Genomic DNA, 26,689 nt, shown 5'->3' with positions numbered 1-26,689 from the left:
TTTTCTGTTGCAGTCCACCTTTTTCTGTTGCAGCCCATATTTTTTAAAATGATAAATATATGACATAATGATGCCTATGCTATTCAGAAGTTTCTGAAAGCTTATCTTTGTCTGGTTATATCTGTACAATCCCTGGGTGTAACAGAGCATTGCATATGAATGCTAATGCAGATGTTGGATGTAGTTACGCATTGAGAGATCGGTGGAGAGGTGCAGCCTTATTGCTCCTCATACAGGCCAGTGAAACCTCTGCCCCATTAAATAAGTGTCATGTGGTTTGTCGGTGTGCCATAGAAATGATTTCTGGCTGCATGAAATTTTGTACTGTATAGTTGGATCCAGTGTGCATTCCACAGTTACTTCTCATAGGTTCAATTCGCACATAACGCTAAACCAAAATATGGCTGGGTGCAAATTTGCAGGCTCCTGGAAATGTGATCACAGCTCTTTTGCTCCTCTTCCTGTCCTCCTCCTGCTGGGTTGCTGTGAGTTAAGCCATTGTTTGGCTTAGCAGGTTGTCCAAACCCAGGCTTGTGGGTTATCTCACTCCAGACAAACCATGAATGTTAAACCATAGAATAAACCTTGGTTATAGCTCATGGTTTAGAGCACGCTTCCTCAAACGCGGCCCTCCAGATGCTTTGAGACTACAGTTCCCATCATCCTTGACTACTGGTCCTGCTAGCTAGGGTTCATGGGAGTTGTAGGCCAAAAACATCTGGAGGGCCGAGTCTGAGGAAGCCTGATTTAGAGTGAAACAAACCGCAAGATCAGGTTTGGTCAGCATGGTAAAACAGACCATGGCTTAGCTCACAGCAGCGCAGCAGCAGCGGGACCGGAAGAAGAGCAAAGCAGCCATGATCTCTCTGGGAACTTGCACATTTGTGCATCTGCACTAAGCCATGGTTTGTGTGAACTAGGTTGCACTGTGCATGTGTAGTGCTTGTAACTATTCAGGTGCATGTAATCATGTGACAACCATCAACAGCAAATGTGAATACATATTTTTTTACAATTTGCTTATACATATTTCTTTATTCCCAAGGTGCATAGTGCCCACTATGTTAGCATAACAGAAAAATTAACCCTAGATAGTCACTGCCACTCTGCAGCCAAAATCATCCAAATTGGCACTTCTCTGAATTTTGCAATGCAGTTCTCTAGCCAAGTAATGTGTACAGAAAGGAATATGCTAGGATAAAGTGGCATAAAGCATATATTACTGAAAATAATATACAATAATGCATTATATTAGGGAAATTGCTTTGGAAAATGTACTATATTTAGAAAAAAAAAATTGCACTAAAATGCTGATTGATTTTTATGAGGACTTCATTATAAAAATAAATAAATTGCAAACTGATGTGGAAGTGTGCAGGACTGAACTTAAGGCTGGTAACATGAGAGAATGAGAGAAACCAAAAGTCAGAAGATATGCCCATGCCTATGAACTCTCTGAGCTGCACATTTAATTAAAATAGATATAAAATAGCACAGGCTAGAATATGTCATTTAGCTTTGTACCCCCCCTTTTTTTCCTTCAAGTAACTATATTTCAAAATATTTTTCAAGGGGACTTTGGTGTTTCTCGTCTCTTGATGGGATCCTGTGATTTAGCAACTACTTTTACTGGGACGCCTTTCTACATGAGTCCCGAGGCCCTGCAACACCAGGGTTACGACACAAAATCAGACATCTGGTAAGCGGGCAGCGTTCTGTTTCACGTGAATCTTTCATTTAATCGTAACGATCATGCTGGAGACAGCACTGGCTTCTAGGTCACTTTCTGCTTAGGTTGTGTGCTTATCTCTCCTTTCTCTGAAGAAATGAAATTATTTGAATAAATATGCTTCCATGTTGCTGAAATGTATCTATTGCAAAAATAAATGTATTCAAGGACATATCTGCTTATCCTTTGAGTGCGGCTGCGTTGCGGACTGACAATGCCTCCTAGCACCCTCACCCAACAGGGGCCCTGGTGCCAAGGACTGCCCAGCTGGTGAGGGCAGCTTCAGGTTCAACTCACCGGCTGGCATTTCGGATTCAAGCCTGCCTTCAAATTGGCCTGGGGGCAGGCCTGACAGGGCAGGTAGGCTTCCTTTAGGTCCACTCCTAGGGGATTTAAAGCAGCCCTGCCATAGCCCCAGCACCTGGTTTTTCATCGGATCCGCACTTCCTGGGGGTTTGATAATTTGAACTATTATTTTCTAACAGTTTTTTAAAAAAACTTCTTGCAAAAATAAAAAATCAGCCTCATAATATTTCATATGTACTTACGTGTTCTCTCCTTCCCTCATCCCTTCACTTGGTAAGCTTCAGAGCTTATATCCTGTAAAATCAGTTTCCCACAGTTGGTTTCACATACCCTATTAGTTTTATTTTTACATTCATTCTTCCTCTTTTTGTTCTTATTTTAAGAAAACATTTTTTTTAACAGGGGCAAAAACTGGGAGGTACCCAAATAGCTCCGTCTTCAGCCTGCTTTGCCTACACATTTGCAAACAGTCTCTCCACCCACACACCAAGATTAATCCTGTGGGGAAGTGCAACTTGAATATGGCCATGGCAAGGCGACACTTACTTTATGACCTTCTGTTCTTTTATATCACTTACATTATACGTTATGAACCCTGTGGAAATGGAAGAACAGGCTTTTCACTGAGATAAAAGTGTGTTTCATTTTCAGTAGAAAGGGGCTCATAGTTTTGTATGACCAGGATTAAAGTGCAGCAACATTGCAAGCAGTCACCAGACGCTGAATTTAGAATTTTCTTGTCCTTGAATTGCTTTCATTTTATTTACTTTCCTTTCAGGTCCCTAGGATGCATTTTGTACGAGATGTGCTGTTTGGATCATGCATTTACTGGTCACAATTTTTTGTCCATTGTTTTAAAAATTGTGGAAGGTGAAGTGCCATCTCTGCCAGCAATCTATCCAAGGGAACTTAATACCTTGCTGCACAGGTGGGTTTTTTGTTTTTGTTTCAAACTGGTTTCACCCACAGCGGTTTTATAGTTTGCATGAGAATAGGTTTCATTTCGTATCATTAATATTTCAGCATGCTGAGCAAGGATCCTTCACAGAGGCCATCCGCTGCAGAGATTTTAAGGATTCCATACGTTCGTGATCAATTACAGGTATTTGAAATGAAATAACAGTAGACTTAATAGTGGAAATTGTCATCCACATAGAAAAGAATGAGCCCTATAAAGGACCAAATAAACAGTCACAAGCCTACTTCCACAGACCTACCACTGAAATATGGGACTTCAATCCAAATCATTCTGTATAAGATACTGAACAGAGCATTGTGTGTTCAAATGGGGAAGGATATACAGTGGTGCCCCACAAGACGAATTCCTCGCAAGACGGAAAACTCACTAGACGAAAGAGTTTTCCGTTTTGGAGGTGCTTCGCAAAACGAATCTCCTATGGGCTTGCTTCGCAAGACGAAAATGTCTTGCGAGTTCCTGCGGTTTTTTTTCCTCCCCCCCTTTTCTAAGCCGCTAAGCCGCTTATCAGCTGATCCGATCAGCAGATAAGCCGCTAAAAGCCGCTAATAGCGCTAATCCGCCAATCCGTCAATGGGCTTGCTTCGCAAGACGAAAAAACCACTAGACGAAGAGAATCACAGAACGGATTCTTTTCGTCTTGCGAGGCACCACTGTATATTTCATTTCATGTTGTTAGAGTCAGCATAACAGGTGGTGGTGCCCACTATTACTCAGAGTAGACTCACTATTTGACAGTGGAACAGTCTCCCTGAGGAGGTTGTGGACTCTCCTTCCTTGGAGGATTTTATGCAGAGGTTGGATGGCCATCTGCCATGGATGCTGTAACTGAGATTCCTGCATTGCAGGGGCTGGACTAGACGACTCTCAGGGTCATTTCCAACTCTACAATTCTATGATTCTATTACTTTGATAGGAACTGCATTCAACTTACTTAGTCTGGGTATAACCCAATATTTTTTTCCTGCTAGTGCAGGCACTTCAAAAACCAAAGGAGCCAAAATGGTGTGCTTTCCATTTGCCCTTTATCTTTGTCTTGTAGCACCCAGAAGGAAAGGGGACAGGATGATTTGTAACCAAGTTTAATTTTGGTACACTGTACCTCTGATGTGACTTTCACTTCTATTCCCACAGTTAGACTGAGGTGGAATCTACACACATATATAAAACGCTGGGAAAACACTTTTTTAAAAAAAGAATTTTTTGAAAAACATGTTGAATTTGCCATAGCTCACCATTGCCATCTAGATTTGCATTTGCATATTGCACTTTACAACACACTTAAAATGTTTTATTTGCTGAGTCCTGAGACTCCATAAATGGATGCCTAAATTGGTCAATTTGGCTGAAGCAGCCTGATAAAATGGAACACACTGTGCGGGTTTTTTAAAAGTAGCAAAAAGGCTACTTCACGGTAATAAAAATAAATGGTTGCAATTACGGCTGCTTTGTTGTCTCTTGTAGAACATGAAGTGTAAATTCACAAATATGACTCTGAAGGACCCAGCGCTTAATTCTCAGGAAGAAGCTGCTCATATCATTAACGTTGTGTGAGTATGGAATTATTTGGGGGAACGACAGGAGTAACTAACATGGTGCCCTCCAGAGCTTGTGGACCACAACTCCCAGGCAATGCTGACTGGCAATGCTGGTGGGGGTTGTAATCTGAAGGGTAGTAGTGTATTGGCTGTGTAAGAGGAGCAAAAAATAGATGAGTTATTCAATCTTGTATTCACTTACACCTACCTAGGAACAATCCTCTCTGAACTCAGTGCGACTTACTTCTGGGTAGTTTTGGATACGGTTGTGATGTCAGTTGCTAACAGTGTACTGGTTATTTGGAGAAAAGAATTGTGCACATTTTTTTAGGTAACCATTTGTATTCCAAGTGCCCAAAAATTATGAAAATGTAAACTTGTGACTAATTTAAAAGGGTTGTCTACTTTTGCCTTGCAGTAAACTGGGCTATAGATTAGACTGAAAAATGAAATAGATTCAACACAAATTCAACATGTGTCTGTGTACACACACACACACACCATTTCCCCATCAAAGTTCTTCTCAAAATCCTGCAGGCATTAACAGCACCATTTATTGTGCTGGTGTGTAAGATGCTGATTTCCAATTACTCTACAAAGGATAATTGTGTGTATTATTTTCAGCCAATGTAAATAGCATACTCTGCTTTACATAATTCGTGTATTAAGCTGATTTAATAGGAACAATAGCAGAACACAATGGTATAATGATGAATAGAAATTTCAAACCTAGTAATTAAATTCTTACCCCTTTTGGTTTCTATTGGATCTACTTCCCTTCTTTCCCTGTGGTTACTACTGCTCTATTACATTAATCAACTGCTGTTACATTCACTGCTGGGGAAATTACTTTCTTTGCTGTTCTCTTGTCTGCCATAATCAATGTTTATTATACTTAGATAGTGCATTTCTGTATGTTTCTTTGAGATGGGTAAAGTCAACAAAGAGGGAAAGCATTGTTCAGCTTAGAAATCTTGATTTTTAAATCTCACTAAACTGCAAGGAGATCTATGTCATCTTAACATAGTATCAGTTTACTTTCTAATGCAGGCAGAAGGGCCTCAGATAATGATTGCAGGGTCCAGGTCGGCTCATATGGGAAGGCAGTCCTTGAGGTATTGCGGTCCTGAGCTGTTTAAGCTTTGAATTGGACACGGGAACTAATTGGCAGCCAGTATATTTGGGCCAGGATTGGTATAACATGCTTAAACCATCTTGCCTCAATGAGCAACCTGGCTGCTGAATTCTACACCAGCTGAAGTTTCTGAACTGCCTTCAGATATAGCCCCACATCTAATGTGTTGCACTAATCTAACCTACAGCTTACCATAGCATAGACCACAGAAGTTGGGTTATGCCTGGACAACTATGGGCACAACTGGGCCCCAAGCCAAGTTGATGGAAGACAATCTGTGCTACCAAGGCTTTGCCCTTGTACTCAGAAGGGTTGGTACATAATTTGTGGGATTCAGCAGAGATGAAGTGCTCTCAGACAGGATGCAATCGGAAGCTTTTGTAGAACTAGGACCTTTTAGAAGGGCTGGCTTTTTACCATAAAGGGTTTTAATTAAAATAGATTATATCTTTCTGCTCCATTTTCAGCTCATTCTCATTAAGGAGGGCTGTTTACTAATGCCCTTATTGTACGTTTGAAAATAATTAATGAACTACTGCAGTATGAGCTTCACAGTCATTGGCAAGCTAGAACCCTTATTTATGGTACACTGGATAATGAGGTCAGCCGAGACAGTGATCACTAATACGCCTTTCCATTTTGGATTCTATTATTAAAACACAAGGAGTATTCCTTTGTTCTTTTTCAAGGAAATAATGAATATTACTCATGTCCAATGAAGTGAGTTCAAAGGTCTAAGTTTACATAATTTAATTATAAAATGAGTGTGGTATTGAAATTAATGCAGTTAGAGCTTTCTCATGCTAATGTTCTGTGCATCTTAATTGCATTTTTACAACTGTTGAGAGCGCAGTAAATTGTAAATAACTGAAACCTATCATTGACAGAATAGAGTAGAAACAAATCTATGCACAAAAGTAATATGGCACCATTCAGAATTTTATTTTATTTTTATTTCAAACTTCAAAAGTATTTATATTGAAATGAGACTTTAATGGATATATATAATATCTTATGACAGTGGTTGGATCCAGATAAAGTTAGGGAGCATCCCAATTCCTTGTGGATACCAGAAGAGCTTAGTAGAGGAGTGCAGTAACTGATTAATTCAAAATTCCTCTACTTGTATTGGCTGCAGTGGAAGGTTGGCATAACCCACTGTTGGTAGCTGCACCAGTTTAGGATTCAGCAGGTCCTCGGCCAGCCCAGCTTCACCCCACAACCTCTCCCTGACCCTGTGTTAGTTTGGTCAGTTTTTGTTCCTGGAATGGGGGAAAGAATTGTCATCTTGTTTTTTTCATTATGCATCAAAATGTCTTGGGGCTAGTCCTGTTTTCAGCTTTTCAGGCCCAGGACTATTCATTTGAATTTTTGAAAGCAAATGTCCACACACATTTGTTTCAGTTCTAACCCTTCTCTCTTCAGGCAGAAAAAAGTACACCTACAAACTCTGAGGGCCCTCTCGGAAGTGCAGAAAATGACACCGCGTGAACGAATGAGACTGAGAAAGCTGAGCATTGCTGATAAGACAGCGCAGAAGCTGAAGTAAGAAGCACAGCGTTATTTTAGCCTCCAAAAGGAGATCCTTCAGAGTCTCGATTTGTTTGGGAAGTATTTAGTTTGTTTCCAGAAAGGGTCTGTGGTCTGCTATCCACAGTCTTCATGTCAGCCTCTCCTAAATGCCCCCCCCCCCCGGATTGGAGATTTAGACATTCCTTGATGTACAGAAAGAGATGCAACTGCTTTATCCAACACTATGTTACACACCACCCTAAACTCTGAGTGTTGTGAGATTCCAGGGCATCCAGGCTCTTACCGTATTTTTCGCCCTATAGGACGCACTTTTCCCCCTCCAAAAATGAAGGGGAAATGTGTGTGCGTCCTATGGGGCGAATGCAGGCTTTCCCTGAAGCCTGAAGAGCGAGAGGGGTCGGTGCGCACCGACCCCTCTCGCTCTCCAGGCTTCAGGAAGCTATCCGCAAGCCTTGCAAGCCCGGCGGGAGGTCCCGCCGGCTCGCAAAGCTTGTGGGCAGCAGCCTGCAGCCCACATGCTCGGGGGATAGCGGGGAGGCGGAGCGCCCTCACCCCGCTATTCCCCGACCTGATCTGGAGGCTGGCGGGGGGGGGGAGAAGCAAGCTTACTTCTCTCCCCCCTCCCCCGCCAGCCCCACAAGCTCGGGGGATAGCGGGGAGGCAGAGCGCCGTCACCCCGCTATTCCTCGACCTGATCTGGAGGCTGGCGGGGGGGGGGAGAAGCAAGCTTACTTCTCTCCCCCCCCCCCGCCAGCCCCACAAGCTCGGGGGATAGTGGGGAGGCGGAGCGCCGCCACCCCGCTATTCCCCGACCTGATCTGGAGGCTGGCGGGGGGGAGAAGCAAGCTTGCTTCTCCCCATCACCAGCCCCATAAGCTCGGGGGACAGCGGGGCAAGCTGCTGCCCCACGGAGGCTAGAGAGGCTGTCCCTGAAGGCAGAAGAGGGAGACAGAGCGCTCCGTCTCCCTCTTCTAGCTTGGGGATGGCTGCACAAACCTGGGGGGGGAAATAAAAATTTTTTCCTTGATTTCCCCCCAAAAAAGCTAGGTGCGTCCTATGGGCCGGTGCGTCCTATAGGGCGAAAAATACGGTACCTAAGGTCTGTGGGTCATTTGGAAATGAGGCACAGTGGAGATTGTGGTATCTTTATTATATATGGTTTAATGGGGAGGGAGTTTAGAGCAGGCGTAGGCAAACTCCGGCCCTCCAGATGTTTGGGACTACAATTCTCATCATCCCTGACCACAGGATGATGGGAATTGTAGTCCCAAACATCTGGAGGGCCGGAGTTTGCCTACGCCTGGTTTAAAGCAAGAGGGCCTCCTGTTTCTCCCATACAGTATATGCAGGAGTCCAGGATCCCATGCTCTCTGCCCCTTTTACAGCCTGTCAGTCCACATGGTGCTCTGACTCCTCTTTCTGTGCAGCTTGCGAACTACAAACTTACCTTCCTGCTCTCATACATCATGCCAAACTGAAATCCTAAACCTTTTTCAAACCCTTTTGTCTCTGCCCACTAACACACAGCTGGAGGAGGGGGCTCCATTCCCCTTGCTGTGTGGCATTGAATTCCATGATCTATTTTCATGCTCCTCCAATGTCCCCGCACTCAGCTAGCTATACCAGGTTGGCCAAGCTTCTTAATAACAGAATTACTGCTCACTTTGCTACTCTCTTTTATTTATATTAGTGTTCTTTTAGAGCAGTCTTACCCAACCTGGGGTCCTCAGTTTCTGTTGGACTACTATTTCCATTGTTCTCATCCATCATGGCCAGTGATGAGGAATAATGGGAGTTGCAGTCTAGCAGCATCTGAGGATCAAGGTGGAGGAAGGCTGCCTTAGAGCTAGATTTACTTTGGGTTTGATCCCAAGAACCGCTTGCAGAAGGAAGTTAGTGGAAGGTGACTTTCCTGTCTTGTCACCCCTTAAAGTTGCAAGATGTCTGCCCAGTTGGAGGAGCTTCTTCCCTCTGCAAGTATGAAGCATTAATATTCATTTCTCATACCAGTTGTAATCCTTTTGCTTGAAGGAATCACGCTGAAAGAAGTCGCTAGAAAGTTATTAGCTCAGTTACCATTTGTGATGTAGAATTACCGGTATTGTCATTCTTTTCAGGCAGTTGGCTGAAGAAAAATATCAAGAGAATCTCAAGAGAATGCAGGAGCTTAGATCCCGTAACTTCCACCATGTGAATATAGATGTGCTTCATGTAAGTTTTCTAGCCTTAGCTTCTACAGTGTTTTCTCCCCCTGTCTTCTCTACTTATCCTTAGCTCTCTGTGACTAGGGCTTTTTTCAGCTGGAACTCACCAGAATTCAGTTCTAGGAGCTCTCAGGTAGGTGCCATTGCCATTCTAAGAAAACAAGGGATGTGTTCATGGCGAGTTCTGGCATCTCTTTCTAGAAAAATAGCAATGTATTTGACTCACAAAAAGTCAATAGAGGCTGGATATTGAAATAAGATTCCAATTAATGTAGCCCCCATACTTAAAACTATCCCAAACTGGTGAAAATGTGCAACTTCAATTGATAGTGCTGCAAAATATATATACAGAAAGCTGGCACTAACCCCAGCCTGCTGCCAGTACCTTGTTCATACACATGCATATAATAATAATAATTACCAAAAAAAATATTATGAGAATTCCAGCTGTTACTCCATTCAGAATATGTTTCATTGTGACCACTTATGATTTACTGTCTCATTTCAAATAAGGAACCTGATGAACAGACAGCAGAGCATCTGATTAAATCTCAGCCAGTCACTACGTTGAACTATCTGTCCATAGGATGTGAGGATCAAAGTGACAGTGATACAACAGGCAGACTCTGTATGTCTGATCCTGTGGAGCGCGGTAAGAGATTGATATTATATGCTGTGTTAATTCCTCATCTAGTTAAAGCTAGATGAGACATAAGATGTTTCGGTCAGGGGCGGGGAGTCTGTTTAGTCTTTTAAAAGGTTGGGAAATAAAAACTTGATTTTAAAGTGATCACAAACTGTATGCATTTTCTCTGTACAATGATATATGTTACCTTTGCATCCTCCATTTAAGAGAGTCCATAAGAGATAAATATGACACAAATTGCAACTGTTCAGAGGAGACAGCCTAGGAAAATTGACCAGTGCGTTAAGTACCGTATTTTCGCCCTATAGGACGCACCGGCCCATAGGACGCACCTAGATTTTTTTGGGGGGGGGGGAAATAAAGGGAAAAAAAATTATTCCCCCCCCCAGGCGCGGGGCTGGGGCGGGGGAAGCCCGAGCTTCCCCCTCCCCCAGCCCCCAGAACAGGACCCAGAGCGATGCCGAAGCTGCATGCAGCTTTGGCATGGCTCTGGGAGCTTGCGGGGCTGGAGGAGGGGGAGGCCCTCCGCCAGCCTTCTAACCAGGTCGGGGGACAGCGGGAAAGGTGCGCTGCGCCTCCCGCTGTCCCCCGAGTTTGCGGGGCTGGCGACGGGGAGGAGCAGGCTTCTCCCCCCGCCAGCCTTCTAACCAAGAGCCCGAGCTTCCCCCTGCCCCAGCCCCCAGAATGGGACCCAGAGCGATGCCGAAGCTGCGTGCAGCTCTGGCATGGCTCTGGGAGCTTGCGGGGCTGGAGGAGGGGAAAGCCCTCCGCCAGCCTTCTAACCAAGTTGGGGGACAGCGGGAAAGGCATGCTGCGCCTCCCGCTGTCCCCCGAGCTTGTGGGGCTGGCAATGGGGCTCTCCTGAAGCCTGGAGAGCAAGAGGGGTCGGTGCGCACCGACCCCTCTCGCTCTCCAGGCTTCAGCGAAAGCCTGCATTCGCCCCATAGGACGCACACACATTTCCCCTTCATTTTTGGAGGAGGAAAAGTGCGTCCTATAGGGCGAAAAATACGGTATCTAATGCTTATATTGCCAGAACTTCTTTGGTTTGGGCCAAACTGTAAAGCATCAAGCTTCATCAAGGTTGTGGCATATTCCTAGTTAAACAGTATACCAGTAAACCAGAAGAAAGTTGCATGATAATGTTTATGAATCAGTCACAATTTACATTAACTGTATTAAAGCACTTAACTTGAACAACATTCCATCAGTTAAGGAGATGCATGCTTGAGCATCCTCTCTCTTTATAAAAGTCTACTTATGTGTGTGACGGGGTCACTTCAGACTGTAGTTCTCTTACCTGGAAAAGTTTTCCATGCAGGTAAATTTTAAGATTTGAAGTAAGCTTCAGTATCATCCCGTGGGGTTTCTGAATAAAATGTAACACATTTTTGTATTATTACAGCAGAATTGTAAGGATTAGGTTGGCTGGTTTAAATTCATATAGTTTTATTCATTTCTCTTGATTACATGCTCTTTGTACTGAGGATTTCATTGTTTATTTTAGTCTGTGTAGAGATGATTAACTGTGATTTTAATATTGGGTTCATCTAATAGCTTTATAATGCTATTGATATTTTAGTTTAAGCCACCTAAAATCTGCAAGATATAACTGAACAACAAACAGAATAAATCCCTTTATTTTGAAGCTGCATTTCTTGATCCATGTGACAGGTATTAGCCTTCAGCTCCTGCAGAAGTTGGGCATCTGTGTTCCAAAAGCAGCTGTTTCCCAGTAAGAGAAAATGAATAGCTAAAATACCTACCTGTCAAGGCTGAGAAGCTGTTGGATTCAGGGCTGTGCTTTTATAACCATGCTATATTTTTATTTTTACTGTTGGCACAATGCGCAGCAATGTACTCTGCAGCCACGATGGGTATTTTCTCAAAAGATCTGATATTTTAATTGAATTTCCATGAGCTGTTGATTCAGTAAATAACTGCGTGGTGTAACACCCAGGATGTTAACATGATTGGTACTACTTAGATTAAGTCAAAAGAAAATGCTTCTTTAAATGACAGTTTCTTAACTGAAGAAATGGATAAGAAGTCTACCATTAACAGGAGCAGAGACCACTAACTCAAAATTCAGATGTGCTACCTATTCCGTTTCTTAATTTGATCTCTGAATTTTTCTTCTCCGCCTCATTGTTTTTTGCTTTTGTTCCAAGATACATTTTTATGTGCATTTTTATACATTTTTTGAACTGAGAACTGTGTCACAAAATTGGGAAAGGTGTGTTCTGATCTGAGTATGAGTCTGGGAAGTGTGAATCAGGTTGGATCACTTGAACATGTGAGCCATACCAAATTCTGGAGCATCCCTAGGAAGGATATTGGCTTCTGCCACCAGCCAGAGGAACAGAGGCTGCTTTAATTTTGGATTTTAATTTGTTGTAAATCACCATGGACCTCATTTAATCAAAATGTAAGATATAAATCTCACATAAATGCGCACACAATTAATAAGATAATGTAAATAGTTCTGGGATGGCAAGAGGTACATGATAGTTGATCTCAGTAGTGCTGATTGTGGGCCGTGCAGATCAGTATGAAACTTAAAGGGTACTTGCACATTTTGCTTCAAACTTTTTTTTGTAGGAGGACTAGAGACTTACTGTTGTTGTTTTTTTGAAATAAAAGCTCCATGAAAGCCTTTTGTGGGTGCTGGGTTGCCGACCCCTATTACAGCATATTAAAAACAAGCATGGCTTAAAATGTTAATCAGGTAGCTTTTTTCTAGAGCAGATAGAAACTTCCATTGCTCATTTGCGTGGAATATAATATATTCATTGGACTGTACCTGCCTAGCAATGCATCAGGAATACATAGTGTATTCTCTATCTGTGGGCATCTCTACCCTACACATACACAGAGAGAGAGACTTTTTAGTGCATACATGTACAGCTTAATATTGACTAGTAGGACTTTAAAATCTGCTGGATTCTCTATCTTTAAAGAGAAGGCAAATACGTGTGACACTTTAAGCCAAGCATCGCCAGCCAACTTGTTCTTTTACAGTATCAAGAGAGAAAATCTGTGTGGGAGGAAGTTGCATTCTAGAAACTATGTCCAGGCAGGAGAGAGAGAAAGATGAAAATCAGACAACAAAAGAGATGGATATGGAATGGAAATTGTGACTGTTTAGAACATAAGAGAAGGAGTATATAAGAGCGGAATCAGAACAGCAGGGCAAATTGGTCGCTCATAAGGCGGTGACCATTTCACGCAGGGTTCCCTTCTTGGCCCCCTGTGTGCGTTGGTGGAGCATGCAAAGTGTGCCCTGCCCAGTTATACCCCCTCTTGATCTGCTCCGCCCCCGTTCTGCCATCGTCCAGGTCCAAAAGGATCTGCACGTCAACTATCGTGCATCAATTGGACAAGCCTAAAATGTTCACCACCTGTATCTGTTTTATCAAGTTATACTATATAGGACTAATAGGCTTCTTGTTTTTCCACTCATCTCCCGGTGTATTTGAAAGTTTAGCTGCATGGTCTAGAGACATCAACACAGAGGTCTTAAAACTCCCTGCGAGGGTTTTCATTTATCATTGTGATCAGTGCTTGAAAGATACAGAATTAATGGGCAGTTCAGAGTGGTGTGTTACTCACATTTGTCACATTGCGTTCAGGCTTCAACCCAGTATCCGGTATCCTTGTTCCTCCCCAGGTCCATCGCCCCAAGCTGAGCTGGGTAGTTAATCAACAAATACATGACTTCTAAGTGCTTGTTCTTAAGTTTAAAATTATAATGCTGATCTTTAACTTTTCCCTTGAAAATGTGCATCTGTCAAACAAGGAGATTTAAATAAAAGGAGATTTAAAACGAAGCTGTATGACTAATTTGTGAGTTTTGCTAAAGGAATAAAATGTATATTTGAACTGAACTAATCTCCCTTCATCCACATTGTTATCACTTAGGCCTAAAAACCAGTTTCCTGGGTGTTTATTGATGGCTCTCTAATCTCATTGCCTAACCCTCACATTAATCCACACCCCTGTCGTTTGCATTTAGCCATCTATAGCATCCTGTCTTGTTCCCAAGCACCCTCCTATACAAGGCATATCTACACCTATCTGCATATTATAGCCACAATTTTTTTGTGAATGAACACTATATATTCATTCAGATTGGCATTTGTTGGGTCTTACTAATTTCCCCCAAATAGGCACAGCAATACTGATACTAATCGTGTCCATTGCAAGAGCAGTACAATCATCTCCAGTAAATCCCCAGAATGCTACTTCCATGAACACATGTGTAAAATACAGGTCTCTTCAGGTTATCCATAGATTGTCCTTGAGTGAAGTCTACTCATCACCCTGGGTTTCATAGAACCCTTCTAGTATGGTTCAAAATTAGAAAGAATGTGTTTTTTAAATAATGGAATGCCACTGGTTCTGCTTCTCATAAAGTGCCCTAACTAATCCTAGAGAAAAACAGCAAGCATGGCTGAGAAGCAATGAGATCCAGCTAAGCTGAAGGAGAGGTCTTGTTCCTACAGGCACCAGTTGCGTAGCAGCAGCCTTGAAAAGAGAGGCATGGGACAAAATACTTGACTGTGAAACCATCTTCCCAGCAAAAAGACTGCACTGGTGGAGCAGTCTCCTAGGCAGAGGACCGAACAAAGTAGAGACTGAGAGGGCCCAGTTACAAGAAAGAGACTTTCTGGCAAGTGTTAGCCCTAACATAAAGGGTGATATTGTTAAGGACAGGGCTGAATGGGAGGAAAATTAAATGTTAATTAACTCAAGGGTAGATTTGCTTTATCTGAGATACTGGTGTAGAATAAACTGAATGGATGATGCTAATTTTTAATGTATTGGTGTATTATACTGAAGATATGAATTTTAATTATGATGGATTTTATGGATACCGTAAATTCACATTATATTCTATTAAAGAGATAAGGCTGTCTATATGGAGAAGATGAGAGTTTTTTTTTTTTGTTTTTTTTTTTTGCAAAGGCCTTTGGTTATGTGCAATAAAGTTCATTCACAATATTAATATATGCTCATGGAAAATCTGAATGTTTAAAAAATGAAGAAGCAGGTTTATATTAGCTGTGGATGGTTTCATTCCTTACTGCACCACCCAGAATAATTATGGAGATTTATTCTTTTCACATAAGAGCAGAGAGAACTGCTGAACAATCTGAGGCTCCTGAGACTGAAACTGAGGCAAAGCATGACTGCAGAATCCAGCTGCTCAGCTATCTATTGCTAAGCAAGACTGCTTTGCGACTGCCAGCTCACCTTGACATGCTGTCATTTCTTTCCGTTTTTCTCCGGTAGCTTTGTGCAGAAAGGCAGCATCCTGGCTCAGCAAAGAGTTCGGAACTCACTTAAAAAGAAAGCAAAATGAGCTTTTAGTTCTCTGGAAGCATCCTTCGCAGGCATGAGAGAGCAGGAAGTTAGTTATGACAAAGCATGGCTGGTTTTCTTTCAGCAGTGGAGTGGCCACCATGCTCAGGAAAGGACCCATTTTGGGGGCAAAGAAAACCTTGAGGTGTCTAGAAATGTCTGAAATAAGGCCCTTAGCTGTTCACTGTGAGGTTACTGTTTGAAACTGGCTGGCCTGAACGCGTTTTGCTGCCTGAGGTGGGGCAGCACATAACAACAACAACAACAACAATTTATTATTTATACCCCTCCCATCTGGCTGAGTTTCCCCAGCCACTCTGGGCGGCTTCCAATCAAGTGTTAAAAACAATACAGCATTAAATATTATAAACTTCCCTAAACAGGGCTGCCTTCAGATGTCTTTTAAAGAGAAGATAGCTGCTTATTTCCTTCACATCTGAAGGGAGGGCGTTCCACAGGGCGGGTGCCACTACCGAGAAGGCCCTCTGTCTGGCTCCCTGTAACCTCACTTCTCGCAATGAGGGAACCACCAGAAGGCTCTCGGTGCTGGACCTCAGTGTCCGGGCTGAACGATGGGGGTGGAGATGCTCCTTCAGATATACTGGACCGAGGCCGTTTAGGGCTTTAAAGGTCAGCACCAACACTTTGAATTGTGCTCGGAAGCATACTGGGAGCCAATGCGGATCTCTTGGGACCGGTGTTATATGGTCCCGGCGGCCAGTCACCAATCTAGCTGCCGCATTCTGGATTAATTGCAGTTTCTGGGTCACCTTCAAAGGTAGCCCCACATAGAGCGCACTGCAGTAGTCCAAGCGGGAGATAACTAGAGCATGCAGCACTCTGGCAAGACAGTCTGCAGGCAAGTAAGGTCTCAGCCTGCGTACCAGGTGGAGCTGGTAGACAGCCACCCTGGACACAGAATTAACCTGCACCTCCATGGACAGCTGTGAGTCCAAAATGACTCCCAGGCTGCGCACCTGGTCCTTCAGGGGCACAGTTACCCCATTCAGGACCAGGGAGTCCCCCACACCCACCCGCCCCCTGTCCCCCCAAAACAGTACTGTCTTGTCAGGATTCAACCTTAATCTGTTATCCACCATCCATCCTCCAACCGCCTCCAGGCACTCATAGCATCCATTCACAATAGTGCCAAGAGGCCAGTCAACTTATTTTGGCACCTGAGGCAGAAAATCCCACAAGTGCCTCTCGCCTTCCCTGTCAGTAAAAACATCTGCCTTTTATGGATTGTTTTAATGCTGCTTTTAGAATGTTTCCAAATTTTATGGTTTTAATTTGCTTTTCTTGTATGTTGAACACTACCCAGAGAATGTTAGTTATTGGGCAGCTAATAAAATGCAGTAAATAAACAAAATAATTGCTACCCTTTCTGCGTGTAGGACCCTACATTAGTGTGGCAGTCTGCTAAGAAAAAGCCTGTGCATGAGCAGCTGCTTGCACATAGGTTTTCTCTGTGCTACTACAAGGACAAATGCAGCCTGCCGCCCAGTACTTATAGTTCCTCTTTCATAAAAGTAACGTAGTGGAGGCTATATTTCTTTTGACATTGAATCCGTATCTTTAGGAGGATGAAACTGAAATAATTGGGGAGGGGGGGTTAGTAGATATGGAGGGGACTATATTAGCATTGCACTTGATTATGTGCTGCTCTGCTGGTAGTAATAACTTAAAATGAAATAATCTGCTAGGTTGACGTTCTGGACTAATCAGACAGTATCTAATCACTTCAGTTTTTCAACACAATGACTCAGTGGGGGGAAATGGATTTTGCGATGAAAATATAAAACTATGTACTCTTACATTTTGCGCAATGGGCTGGTTTATATTCATATCAATTTCACAGCTGAAAAGACATTGTAAACGAAAGGGGCAATTAAAAATATATTTATGAGCTGTGCATGCAAATACAGATAGTCCATGTATAATCTTTATTTACCAGATTCTGCTGGAGGGCAGGAGGGCATTCCTGATAGGGATGATGCCTCTTTCTGCAAGGATCAGGCCATGTCCTCTGAAGTCTTTAGCCTTCTTTCCAGGGGGAGAATTCTTCCCTCTTTCCAGACCGACCCTGCCTGCTGTCGGTGACAGCTGGGTCCTTCTTCTCTGGAAAAAAGACAACAAAACTCATCTGTAACATTTCCAGTGTGTGTTCTGTGTCACTTTGTGAGATTGGTGATCTTTTTCCTTTCCAGTTTGGTCACACTGGGCCTCAGAGGCGCCACAGCTATAATGTAGAATGGAAGGAAAGTTGCTGGTGGGAGGCCTGCCAAATTTTGGCGTCACAGAGGGTGCCGATGAAATTTGAGACCTCACAATGACTTGCTCTAAGGGGGAGGCATGTCCTATATCCATGGTCTGACGGGCCCAGATATCCTGATCCCGCTGTCTCGCCCATCTCTCATGTGGTCAGTGAAGGGATGAGTCCCCTATTTTCTGGGGTTTATACTAGAGGAAATCCCACAAGTTCATGTGCTGGACTAAGGTGTTTATTCCCATTGGATAAAGTCTTTTGGCAGAACGGTCTTCTGCCAAAAGATCACACACGGAAAAGTACAAAGTCAGCAGGGGCAGACTGGGTGCCAAAAATCCCCAGGGGGGCAAGTGTGTGGCGGACCAGAGTCAGGATTTACTCATGCTTGCAGATATTTACATAAATGCAATGTTCAGACTATAGTGGGAACAGAGGGGGCATGACTCATAAATCTTTTGTGGTTAGTCACATTACCTGCAAATATTAGAAGGCTGCAGGGCACCCATGATTCTAAAATTGAGGTGAGTTGGGGATTCGCCTTGTGAATTTCATTAAGGCCCACCTTCCCCCTCACCATTTCAGCACTGCATAAATATACTTGCTTCCTTTCACAAGCTTTTAGGAATTCTGCCAGGTTCTTTGCCAGATCATTGTTTTTCATTTCATCTCATTTCTTTTCAACTTTTAAAGAAGTTTCATCTCTCCCCTTTGTCAGTCACTGAGCTTTAGTACCTTAAACTCTCAGCCTACTTTTCTCTTCTGTTATTGCTTTATACTCTACCGGTTACAACATTCAAAATTCATTTCCTTAATAAATACATTGCAATATGTTGCATCTGACAAGCCTCTGAGTTTATTATAAGACCAAAATAGCCAAGCGCATTACAATAATTGCATATATCATTTCCATATTTCCAATGCTAATTTTGTATGACTTTCACTGTGGATTTCAGTCAAAAAAGTTTCAGCTCAGCTGGGGCATTTTGCTAGGTATTTAAAAGGTTATGGGTACAGACCCACAGAAAACTTATTTAAATAATTTTGCATATTGTTAATTAGATAATTATATGCAAATTTTGCCCAGCAGGGGAAAACCCTGGTTCTTGCTGTCAGGGATTTCCTGGCAGTGGCGTAGTGTGGGTTGTCAGCAAGGCAAGTAATTTGCGCCCCCTAACCCATGGATTTGCGCCCCCTAACCCATGGATTTGCGCCCCTAACCCCCAGATGTTGCGCCCGGTGCAGCCGGCCCCCCCTGCACCCCCCACGCTACGCCACTGTTTCCTGGGTTCACTACACTGTATATAGATGGGAGTCTCTACCCTACCTACAATTCGTGGCTAAAAGCTTTTGCTTATCTACATGTTAAAGCCAAAATAAGTGTTCTCCAGCATTCAGCATTCTCCAGCATTCAGCATTCTGCCCCCCCATCACACACACATTCTCCTTCTCCATCCCATCCAGTTCATGTCATATACACCTAAACACCTTGTCAATTACAGTATAGTGCTGTCCACACTTGATACCCAGCAACCACAAATCAACATAAATCACACTTTAACTGATTCTCACCCAAATCGTCCCCAAACAGATTCTTTGCTTAATGCACACCTCACCTCCACACGGACCCAAATCAACCTTCAATAAGGTTACTTCGAATTATCTATCCAGTCAAAATTATATAACCTGAACCCTGCTGTTTGAAAGTCCAGGTTTACTATAAATGTTGCACAGAGGTCAGAAGTGAGTTTACAGAAATATAAACAGTTATACAATCACCTGGAAGGAAGCCGCAGCAGGAACACAGTAGGTCTGTGTAGGGCAAGCATGGGATTGTGCTGTTATCAACTTTTATTCCTGTAGATCAGCCAGTAATTCAGGTGAAGCTCCAGTGTTGCTGAAATAGGGCGAAAGGCAGTTTCTCATAATTCCAAGGATGAGAAACTATGAAATTGTTTAATATACACTTTACTGCTGCTTCTCCTTTTGACCTGCAATACTCTATTGAGAGATGCTTGTTCGACTAATACGGTCAGTCTGTGAAGAATGGAATGCAAAAGCTTGGGTATAACAAAAACATTGTTTTCAGAAGCTCTTATTGTAATTTTTTCTAAAACATTTGCTGATTGACTGTGCTTAACTTCTGACACTGTTGATTGGTGAAACCGATATTCATATTTATTTAAACTAGAGCAGTCAAGCCCCATGGCCCTCTTCATTTATTTTCATGATAGTGCTTTTGAAAAATCATTCCCATGAAAGCAGGTGCAGGAAAAACATTCCAGCACAGTTGGTCTTTGTGTAAATGATTCAGTTTCTTACTTCCTTTCCCACTGAGTTAGCTAGTCATAAAATGACACTACTGGTATTCCAAGACCAGCTCTGTCTACCATTCTTGGGAGAAGCAACAGCGGAATGAGGGAACACATCATGAGCTACTACCTTAAACTGTCTGAAAAAGCTATCATCTCTCTAGTTTTCCCCAGTATAATGCATTTGGTATGTTGCTGTTTTCACCAATGTACGCATTTTTATGCATAATCTCTCCTAATAAATGCAGTTTCATACACATTATTTGTTTGGAGAACTATGCAAGATTTGGAGCAGTGGGAATTTCAAAGGATGAATGTGTTTCAGTTCATGCATTTTCAGGAAGTGTTAATTAGGTAGGGCAGAGCTTTCCAAACTGTGTGTTGCAACACATTAGTGTGTCGACTGCAGTTTGTAGGTATGTTGTGTGAATGCTCCTCCCAGGGCAGGAAAAACGCTAGTTTAACTTCTGGTTTGCTAGTAAAACTGAGTTACTGCGTCACGAAATGAGGCATGTCTAAAAAGTGTGTCACCAACATGAAAAGTTTGAAAAGCTCTGAGGTAGGGTTTGCCTTGAAATATGAACCGATTGAATCTCCCCCCCCCCCCGATAGTAATAATACTTCACCTTGTCTTCTAAATTCCCAGAGTCTCCTTTTGCTGTTCCAAGTGAAGATCAAGATGCTGCTCAGCTATTTGTCATCTAATCTGCCTGTTTCATTTTCTTGCTCCTGTCCAGAGGCACTGAGTTTTGCCCGACACTGGGAGGGCTCATCATGTCTGTGTGGGGTCACACACAGGCTCCTCAAGATTGGGGAGGGGGCTCAGCCCCATCCTCACATACTTTGGGGGCGAGCGAGGTGTTCTCAGCTACATAGGTTTAGTGTCTGTGACCCTGTCCCTGACTTGCCTTTCCTCTAATTACCTCTCCTTTTGGTGGGCTGCATTCTGAAGTTTGGATTATGCCTCCAGCTGCCGTGATGGTGCCATCATTGGGAATTGCTGAGTTTTTCTCCCATTGGTATTGAAGGTCACCAGGTTTGGTTAGGTCAATATTTAGAAGAACATCACATTCATTAGTGATGCCTAATGTATGCCATCTGTAAACAATTCAGAAAGACATCATTCAGTTTAAAAGTCAACATGCAGACAGCATTTCACATTCTTTGTGCCAGATTTTGAAAACTGCCCCACTGCTTCGGTCGGAGGGGTTGCAGAACTCATAATGAGCATGAACATGGTGTGCATTGAATGAATTCCATTCTCTAATTTGAACTCATTCACTGTACAATTCAGTAAATGCTGTCTAGATTCTGTTTATCCAGGTACAACACTCCTATTCATGGCGACTCTTCCAGGAACTCTTAACTGAAAGAAGACAAATGACTTCTCATTAGTGTAATTATTAGCGGGTAGCCTTTGCACAGTCCATTCAAAGCATCTCATGTAACATTTTCTTGGTAATATTGCATCATTTTTAAGTAGCATCATTTTTAAGACTAGAAACTCAGTATATTCAATTTGAAAGGAAGGATTGTTGCTCATTTATATGGATTCCCTTCTGAATAAATGCATTTGGAAGCAGACATAAGGAAATAATCGAGACTCTGTTAACTGCATTATCATATGTTATTATAAATATACTAACGGTGCATTCCTAGCCACAATTTCATTATTTATCAATTTATTTGATTTCTGGGAAATGGTCTTAATACATCTGAAATCATTTTATGTCTGAAAATTAGGAGTAGTAGCCTTTACCAGTAACTAAAATAGTAGGTATTGAACAAAACAAATAGGCCTGATTTGCATGTTATGGTAAGCCAAACTTAAATGTCATAAGACACTCGTATTTTGCTGCATCAGACCAACATTGCTACCCTTCCGGAAGTCTGTTATTCAAATAGTCTTCCCATTTCAACCCAATCCAAAAGAACTGTATGGTGAGTTATGGGTGGGCAAGCAACTTCTTCAAAATAATTCTCATTACAACAATTAGCAGTCAGAATTCTGCCATTTCCTTTGTCTGTTTGAAGAACTGAGCAGATCCCCAAAGTAAGCATAGGATTTAGAAAGCCTACGCTTATGTACGGGTGGCGCTGTGGTCCAAACCACAGAGCCTAGGGCTTGCTGATCAGAAGATCGGCAGTTCGAATCCCTGCGATGGGGTGAGTTCCTGTTGCTCGGTCCCTGCTCCTGCCAATCTAGCAGTTCAAAAGCATGTCAAAGTGCAAGAAGATAAACAGGTACTTCTCCGGCCTGAAGGTAAGCGGCATTTCCGTGCGCTCCTCTGCTTTTGGTGTTCTGCTGCACCAGAAGCAGCTTAGTCATGCTGGCCACATGACCCGGAAGCTGTCTGCAGACAAACGGCCAATAACTCCCTCGGCCAGTAAAGCCAGTAAAACTACAGAGTCATTCGCGACTGGACATAACGGTCAGGGGTCCCTTTACCTTTACGCTTATGTTCAAGTTGGTTTTTAAGGGTACGCCATGCATAAAAGAACGTTTACACAGGTGATCGCCAAGTGCCCTTTGCCATCATTGCTCTCTTTCGAATGTTCTCTTTCCTTCTCCCTTAAGCACTTCTGAAGATAAAAAACTTATATATCTAGTCTTCTGCTCTATTTCTTATGTGCCTCTCTTATTGTTTTAGGAAAAGCAGCACTCATAACTTGTTTACTTCTGCTTTGGAAAGCTATAGTAGATAAGGAAATTAATAATAGTTCCCCAGGGTGACACTACTTGATCACATTTTCTTAGCTTTACGTAGAGACTTTAATCATAAATCTTTGTGTTACTGAAACAAATAATGGAATGAACACAATAGGGATAATTGTGCACACTGTGGCATAATTTATTATTTATTGGCAATTAGTTTTCTTATAATTTGTTGATTTTGCCAATTCACCGACACAGCTGAATGTTTGATCCCAAGAATAAGTGGCAGACTGCTGCATAAATGGCATGGGCATGGCCTCATTACTTCATTAGTAGCTGGAACAACTCATAAACCTTGATTTTTATGTGATTTAAAGATATGTCCAGAGATAGTAACAATTACATTTTGAATATTGAAATTGCTGAAGTTTGTAATTATCTGATTTGTTAATGTATTTGTCCTGGTCATAATGCTCAGCTATACAGTATTCTGAATCAAGAGTAATTTTTCCCAGAAGTTCTTATTTGGCTTGAAATCTGAAATATGCCCTGTCACTAGGCAGCAGACAGTGTGCCCTAAGACAGCTGTTTGGGCACATATTCAGGATTTATTCATGTCAATCTCTTACTGTTGTTAGACTACTCATTGATTGCTATGAAACTACACAAACAATGAAGTCAACTGTCATGTAATGTTAACCTCATTCATGCTTAAACGCAAGTAAACTTAAATTACTGTGAACTGTGTAACTACATTACTTGACGAAACACCCTTTTGTCTGATGAACATCTTCATTGTTTCATTCTTAGGTTTTTGTGAAATTATATGCTCCCATCATCCAGCTCTAAAGTCCTTTCTTGTCCAAAGGGGTGTTTCTTTTGGGTTTGAATTTCAAGTTGTGCAGTACCACGCTTGGTAGGTGCAAGACAGGTGAAAACATACCATAATTCACAGAGATGAATGCAATTATATGCATGTTACGGCACCATCAGCACATGTCAGGGCCGGTTCAGCTGCAAGTCCGCACAGAGACTCAGTAAAGTTGACCCTTTATTCAAGGAAACAGAATACAAACAGAGAACCTGTAAATGCAAAAAAAAAAAAAAAAAAAATGCAAGGAAAATATTGTTCTTCCCTTTTCTGTCCATTATTAACTTGCTAACTTGTAGCAAAACTCTGTCCTCATGTGGTCACCTTATTCCATTGTGCTTTGTTTCTTTAAAATAAATGAACTGAGGCTGCAATCCTGAACACACACTGACTAGGGAGTAAGGCCCAGCAGGTCTTACTTCTGAGTAAGCATGCTTACGATTGCAATGTCACTCAGTGCCGCATAAATGCAGGCGAAATTTAGAATGCTGCATTAATGCACTAATTAATGAGCTCCGGGGACGGAGCAAATTAAAACTATTTTTCAACGACTGTTTAACTCACGAAGGGGAAACTGCAGTAGATATAAAAGATGATGCTACCTAGGAAAGGCAGCTGGAAACTTGGCAAGCCCACGGTTAGAGGTTTCATTTTTCATTGCTTTTTCTGCAGAGTTTCAATTCTTGCAGAATGAATCAGCCTATAAAGTGTTAGGCAGAAACCTCAATATTCATTATGTGCTAGGTACATTTCCTCTTGTTTCTTCACGAGAACAACACTTTTATCATTAAGTTAATGTTAAGGAGGACTCTTTGAGTTTCCCCCATTGCAGTTCCAGTCAGGAGTGCTTCTAGATTTGAATGGGCTGTCCAAGCAAAGGGCCGGTAACTTCAGAATTCTTCTGCAGATTTACCACTGTGAGCCCCCCGCCGCCCCCATTACAGCCTCCCACAATATGGAAACATGGTGTTGTTCTAGGACAACATGGGGAATTTAAAGGGTGGGTATCATTTAACCACCTAGTAGCACTGGAGGAGGGACGCGGGTGGCGCTGTGGGCTAAACCACAGAGCCTAGGACTTGCCGATCAGAAGGTCGGCGGTTCGAATCCCCGCGACGGGGTGAGCTCCCATTCCCTGCTCCTGCCAACCTAGCAGTTCAAAAGCACATCAAAGTGCAAGTAGATAAATAGGTACCACTCTGGCGGGAAGGTAAACGGCGTTTCCATGCGCTGCTCTGGTTCTCCAGAAGCAGCTTAGTCATGCTGGCCACATGACTTGGAAGCTCTACGCCGGCTCCCTCGGCCAGTAAAGCAAGATGAGCACCGCAACCCCAGAGTCAACCACGACTGGACCTAATGGTCAGGGGTCCCTTTACCTTTACCTAGCACTGGAGGAACAGGTGTGTGGAGGAACCTGGCGGTGCGATCCCGGTGGGGGATCCCCCTGTGCTGGGCACCACGCCCCTGCAGGCAGCGTGCCATGCCCCTGGGATGTGTGACAGCCACACCCACACCTGCTTTCCACCCCCACTGGAGCTTGAAGCTCTGCCACTGCCTAGTAGCCACCTGCTGCTAAATCAAAGCTAAGCTAGGAAATGCAGGGGGAGAGAGAGAAGATGGACCCAATCAAGTGAAGGCAAGACCACTCATGGGCCCTTAGCAGTTGCCTGAGTATGCTGAGTGCATGATTCCCCAAAAATGCATTGTTTGCTGTAATAAAATAATGCAACTTTCTCTTACTGCTCATTTTCCCTGAATAAGGGATCCTTGCTGTGATCTTGCTACGTGCAGGTGGATCACCCAGCTAAGCTGAGCAGCTGCAATGCAACACTCCGCTGGGTATGCCACGTCTGATTGCAGACAGAGGTCAGAAACATACAGTGGTACCCCGCAAGACGAATGCCTCGCTCAACGAAAAACGCGCAAAACGAAAGGGTTTTCTGATTTTTTAGCCGCTTCGCAAGACAAATTTTCCTATGGGCCTTTCTCACAAAACGATTTTTTTTTTTGAGTTTTTCCCCACAGGCTCCCTCTAAACTTCAGCGGAGCGGGGCAGGCTGGGAGGGAATCCCTTGGCCCCCCGCCGGACTTCCCAAAGCTCTTTTGAAGTCCGGCGGGGGTCCAAGGGATTCCCTCCCAGCCGCCCGCATTTAAAAGCACTCCGGGGAAAGCAACAAAGCGCGCCGCCCAGAGTGCTTTTAAATGCGGGCGGCTGGGAGGGAATCCCTTGGACCCCCACCGGACTTCCCACAGCTCTTTTGAAGTCCGGTGGGGGGAGAAGGGCTTTTCTTCCCACCGCCAGCCTTCAGAACAGCCTTCTGAAGGCTGGCGGTGGGAAGAAAAGCCCTTCTCCCCCCGCCTGCCTACAGAAGAGGTTCGAGGAAAGAGGCGAAGGAGCGCTGCCCCTTCACCTCTGTCCCCGGAGCTTGCCGTTCTCCCCCGGCCTGCCTTCAGAAGAGGTCCGGGGACAGACTGTCCCCGGACCTGGTCTGAAGGCAGTCTCCATAGGAACGCATTAATTGATTTTCAATGCATTCCTATGGGAAACCATGCTTCGCAAGACAAAAAACTCGCAAGAAGAAAAAACTCGTGAACGAATTAATTTCGTCTTGCGGTGCACCACTGTACCTAAAAGAATAGACAGATCTTCAGGCACCACAGGGCACAGAACACGCATTGCTGTGTAAAGTCTTGCTGCAAGGAAATAATTTCAGGATGATTGCATGGCAACCACATGGGGTTTTATTTATGTCACTGGACACGTGCGATGTAAAAACTCATATTCCTCCTCAACAGGAGGGTGAGCTGACTGTAACATATCTCACCACGCTGATCACCAGGGTTCATTTGGCTGATAGGGCTGGCTAGGCATATGTCCATGTACATCCATCTCGAAGCTGCCTGCTTTGTGGAAGGGGATGGCCATCTCATATAGAGTTCCAGGGTATTTGACAGCTGCTAGAACAGGGGTTGGCAAGGTTTGCCTCGCCTGGGCCGGTTCACTCCAGCGGAGTTCCCTCTGTGGACCGGATTGCGAGTGAGCGTGCGAGCGATTTCCGGCATCTGTGCAGACATGAATTCCGGCGCCGCAGAAGCAAGTCACCATGCCAGTTTAGCGCAATGCGCAGGGACTTGCCTAGCGGGTGGCGCAGT

General features: G+C 43.4%; 1 protein-coding gene and 1 long non-coding RNA gene across 6 annotated transcripts in view; one reads left to right on the top strand and one right to left on the bottom strand.

The window, feature by feature from the left end:
- NEK11 (NIMA related kinase 11) overlaps positions 1–26,689 on the top strand; it is a 78,861-nt gene that overhangs the window by 36,094 nt on the left and 16,078 nt on the right. For all 5 annotated transcript variants that reach the window (XM_082193037.1, XM_082193039.1, XM_082193035.1 and 2 more), the window contains exons 6-12: positions 1,573–1,699; positions 2,814–2,963; positions 3,059–3,137; positions 4,476–4,561; positions 7,110–7,229; positions 9,335–9,428; positions 9,935–10,073. In XM_082193037.1, coding sequence (XP_082049163.1) covers positions 1,573–1,699; positions 2,814–2,963; positions 3,059–3,137; positions 4,476–4,561; positions 7,110–7,229; positions 9,335–9,428; positions 9,935–10,073 — 795 coding nt within the window. The remainder of the gene's footprint in view (positions 1–1,572; positions 1,700–2,813; positions 2,964–3,058; positions 3,138–4,475; positions 4,562–7,109; positions 7,230–9,334; positions 9,429–9,934; positions 10,074–26,689) is intronic.
- LOC309515370 lies at positions 11,146–25,409 on the bottom strand. Its single transcript, XR_014212429.1, has 6 exons — positions 25,277–25,409; positions 20,933–21,107; positions 17,386–17,552; positions 15,324–15,411; positions 13,680–13,854; positions 11,146–11,961 (listed from the first exon to the last, which is right to left on the bottom strand). It is a non-coding gene; the product is annotated as an uncharacterized lncRNA (long non-coding RNA).

The sequence above is a fragment of the Podarcis vaucheri genome (assembly GCF_965113315.1).
Source record: "Podarcis vaucheri genome assembly, chromosome: 12".
NCBI lineage: Eukaryota > Metazoa > Chordata > Lepidosauria > Squamata > Lacertidae > Podarcis > Podarcis vaucheri.
The sequence above is the reverse complement of the archived record's forward strand: the minus strand, read 5'-3'. Positions and strand labels throughout refer to the sequence as shown.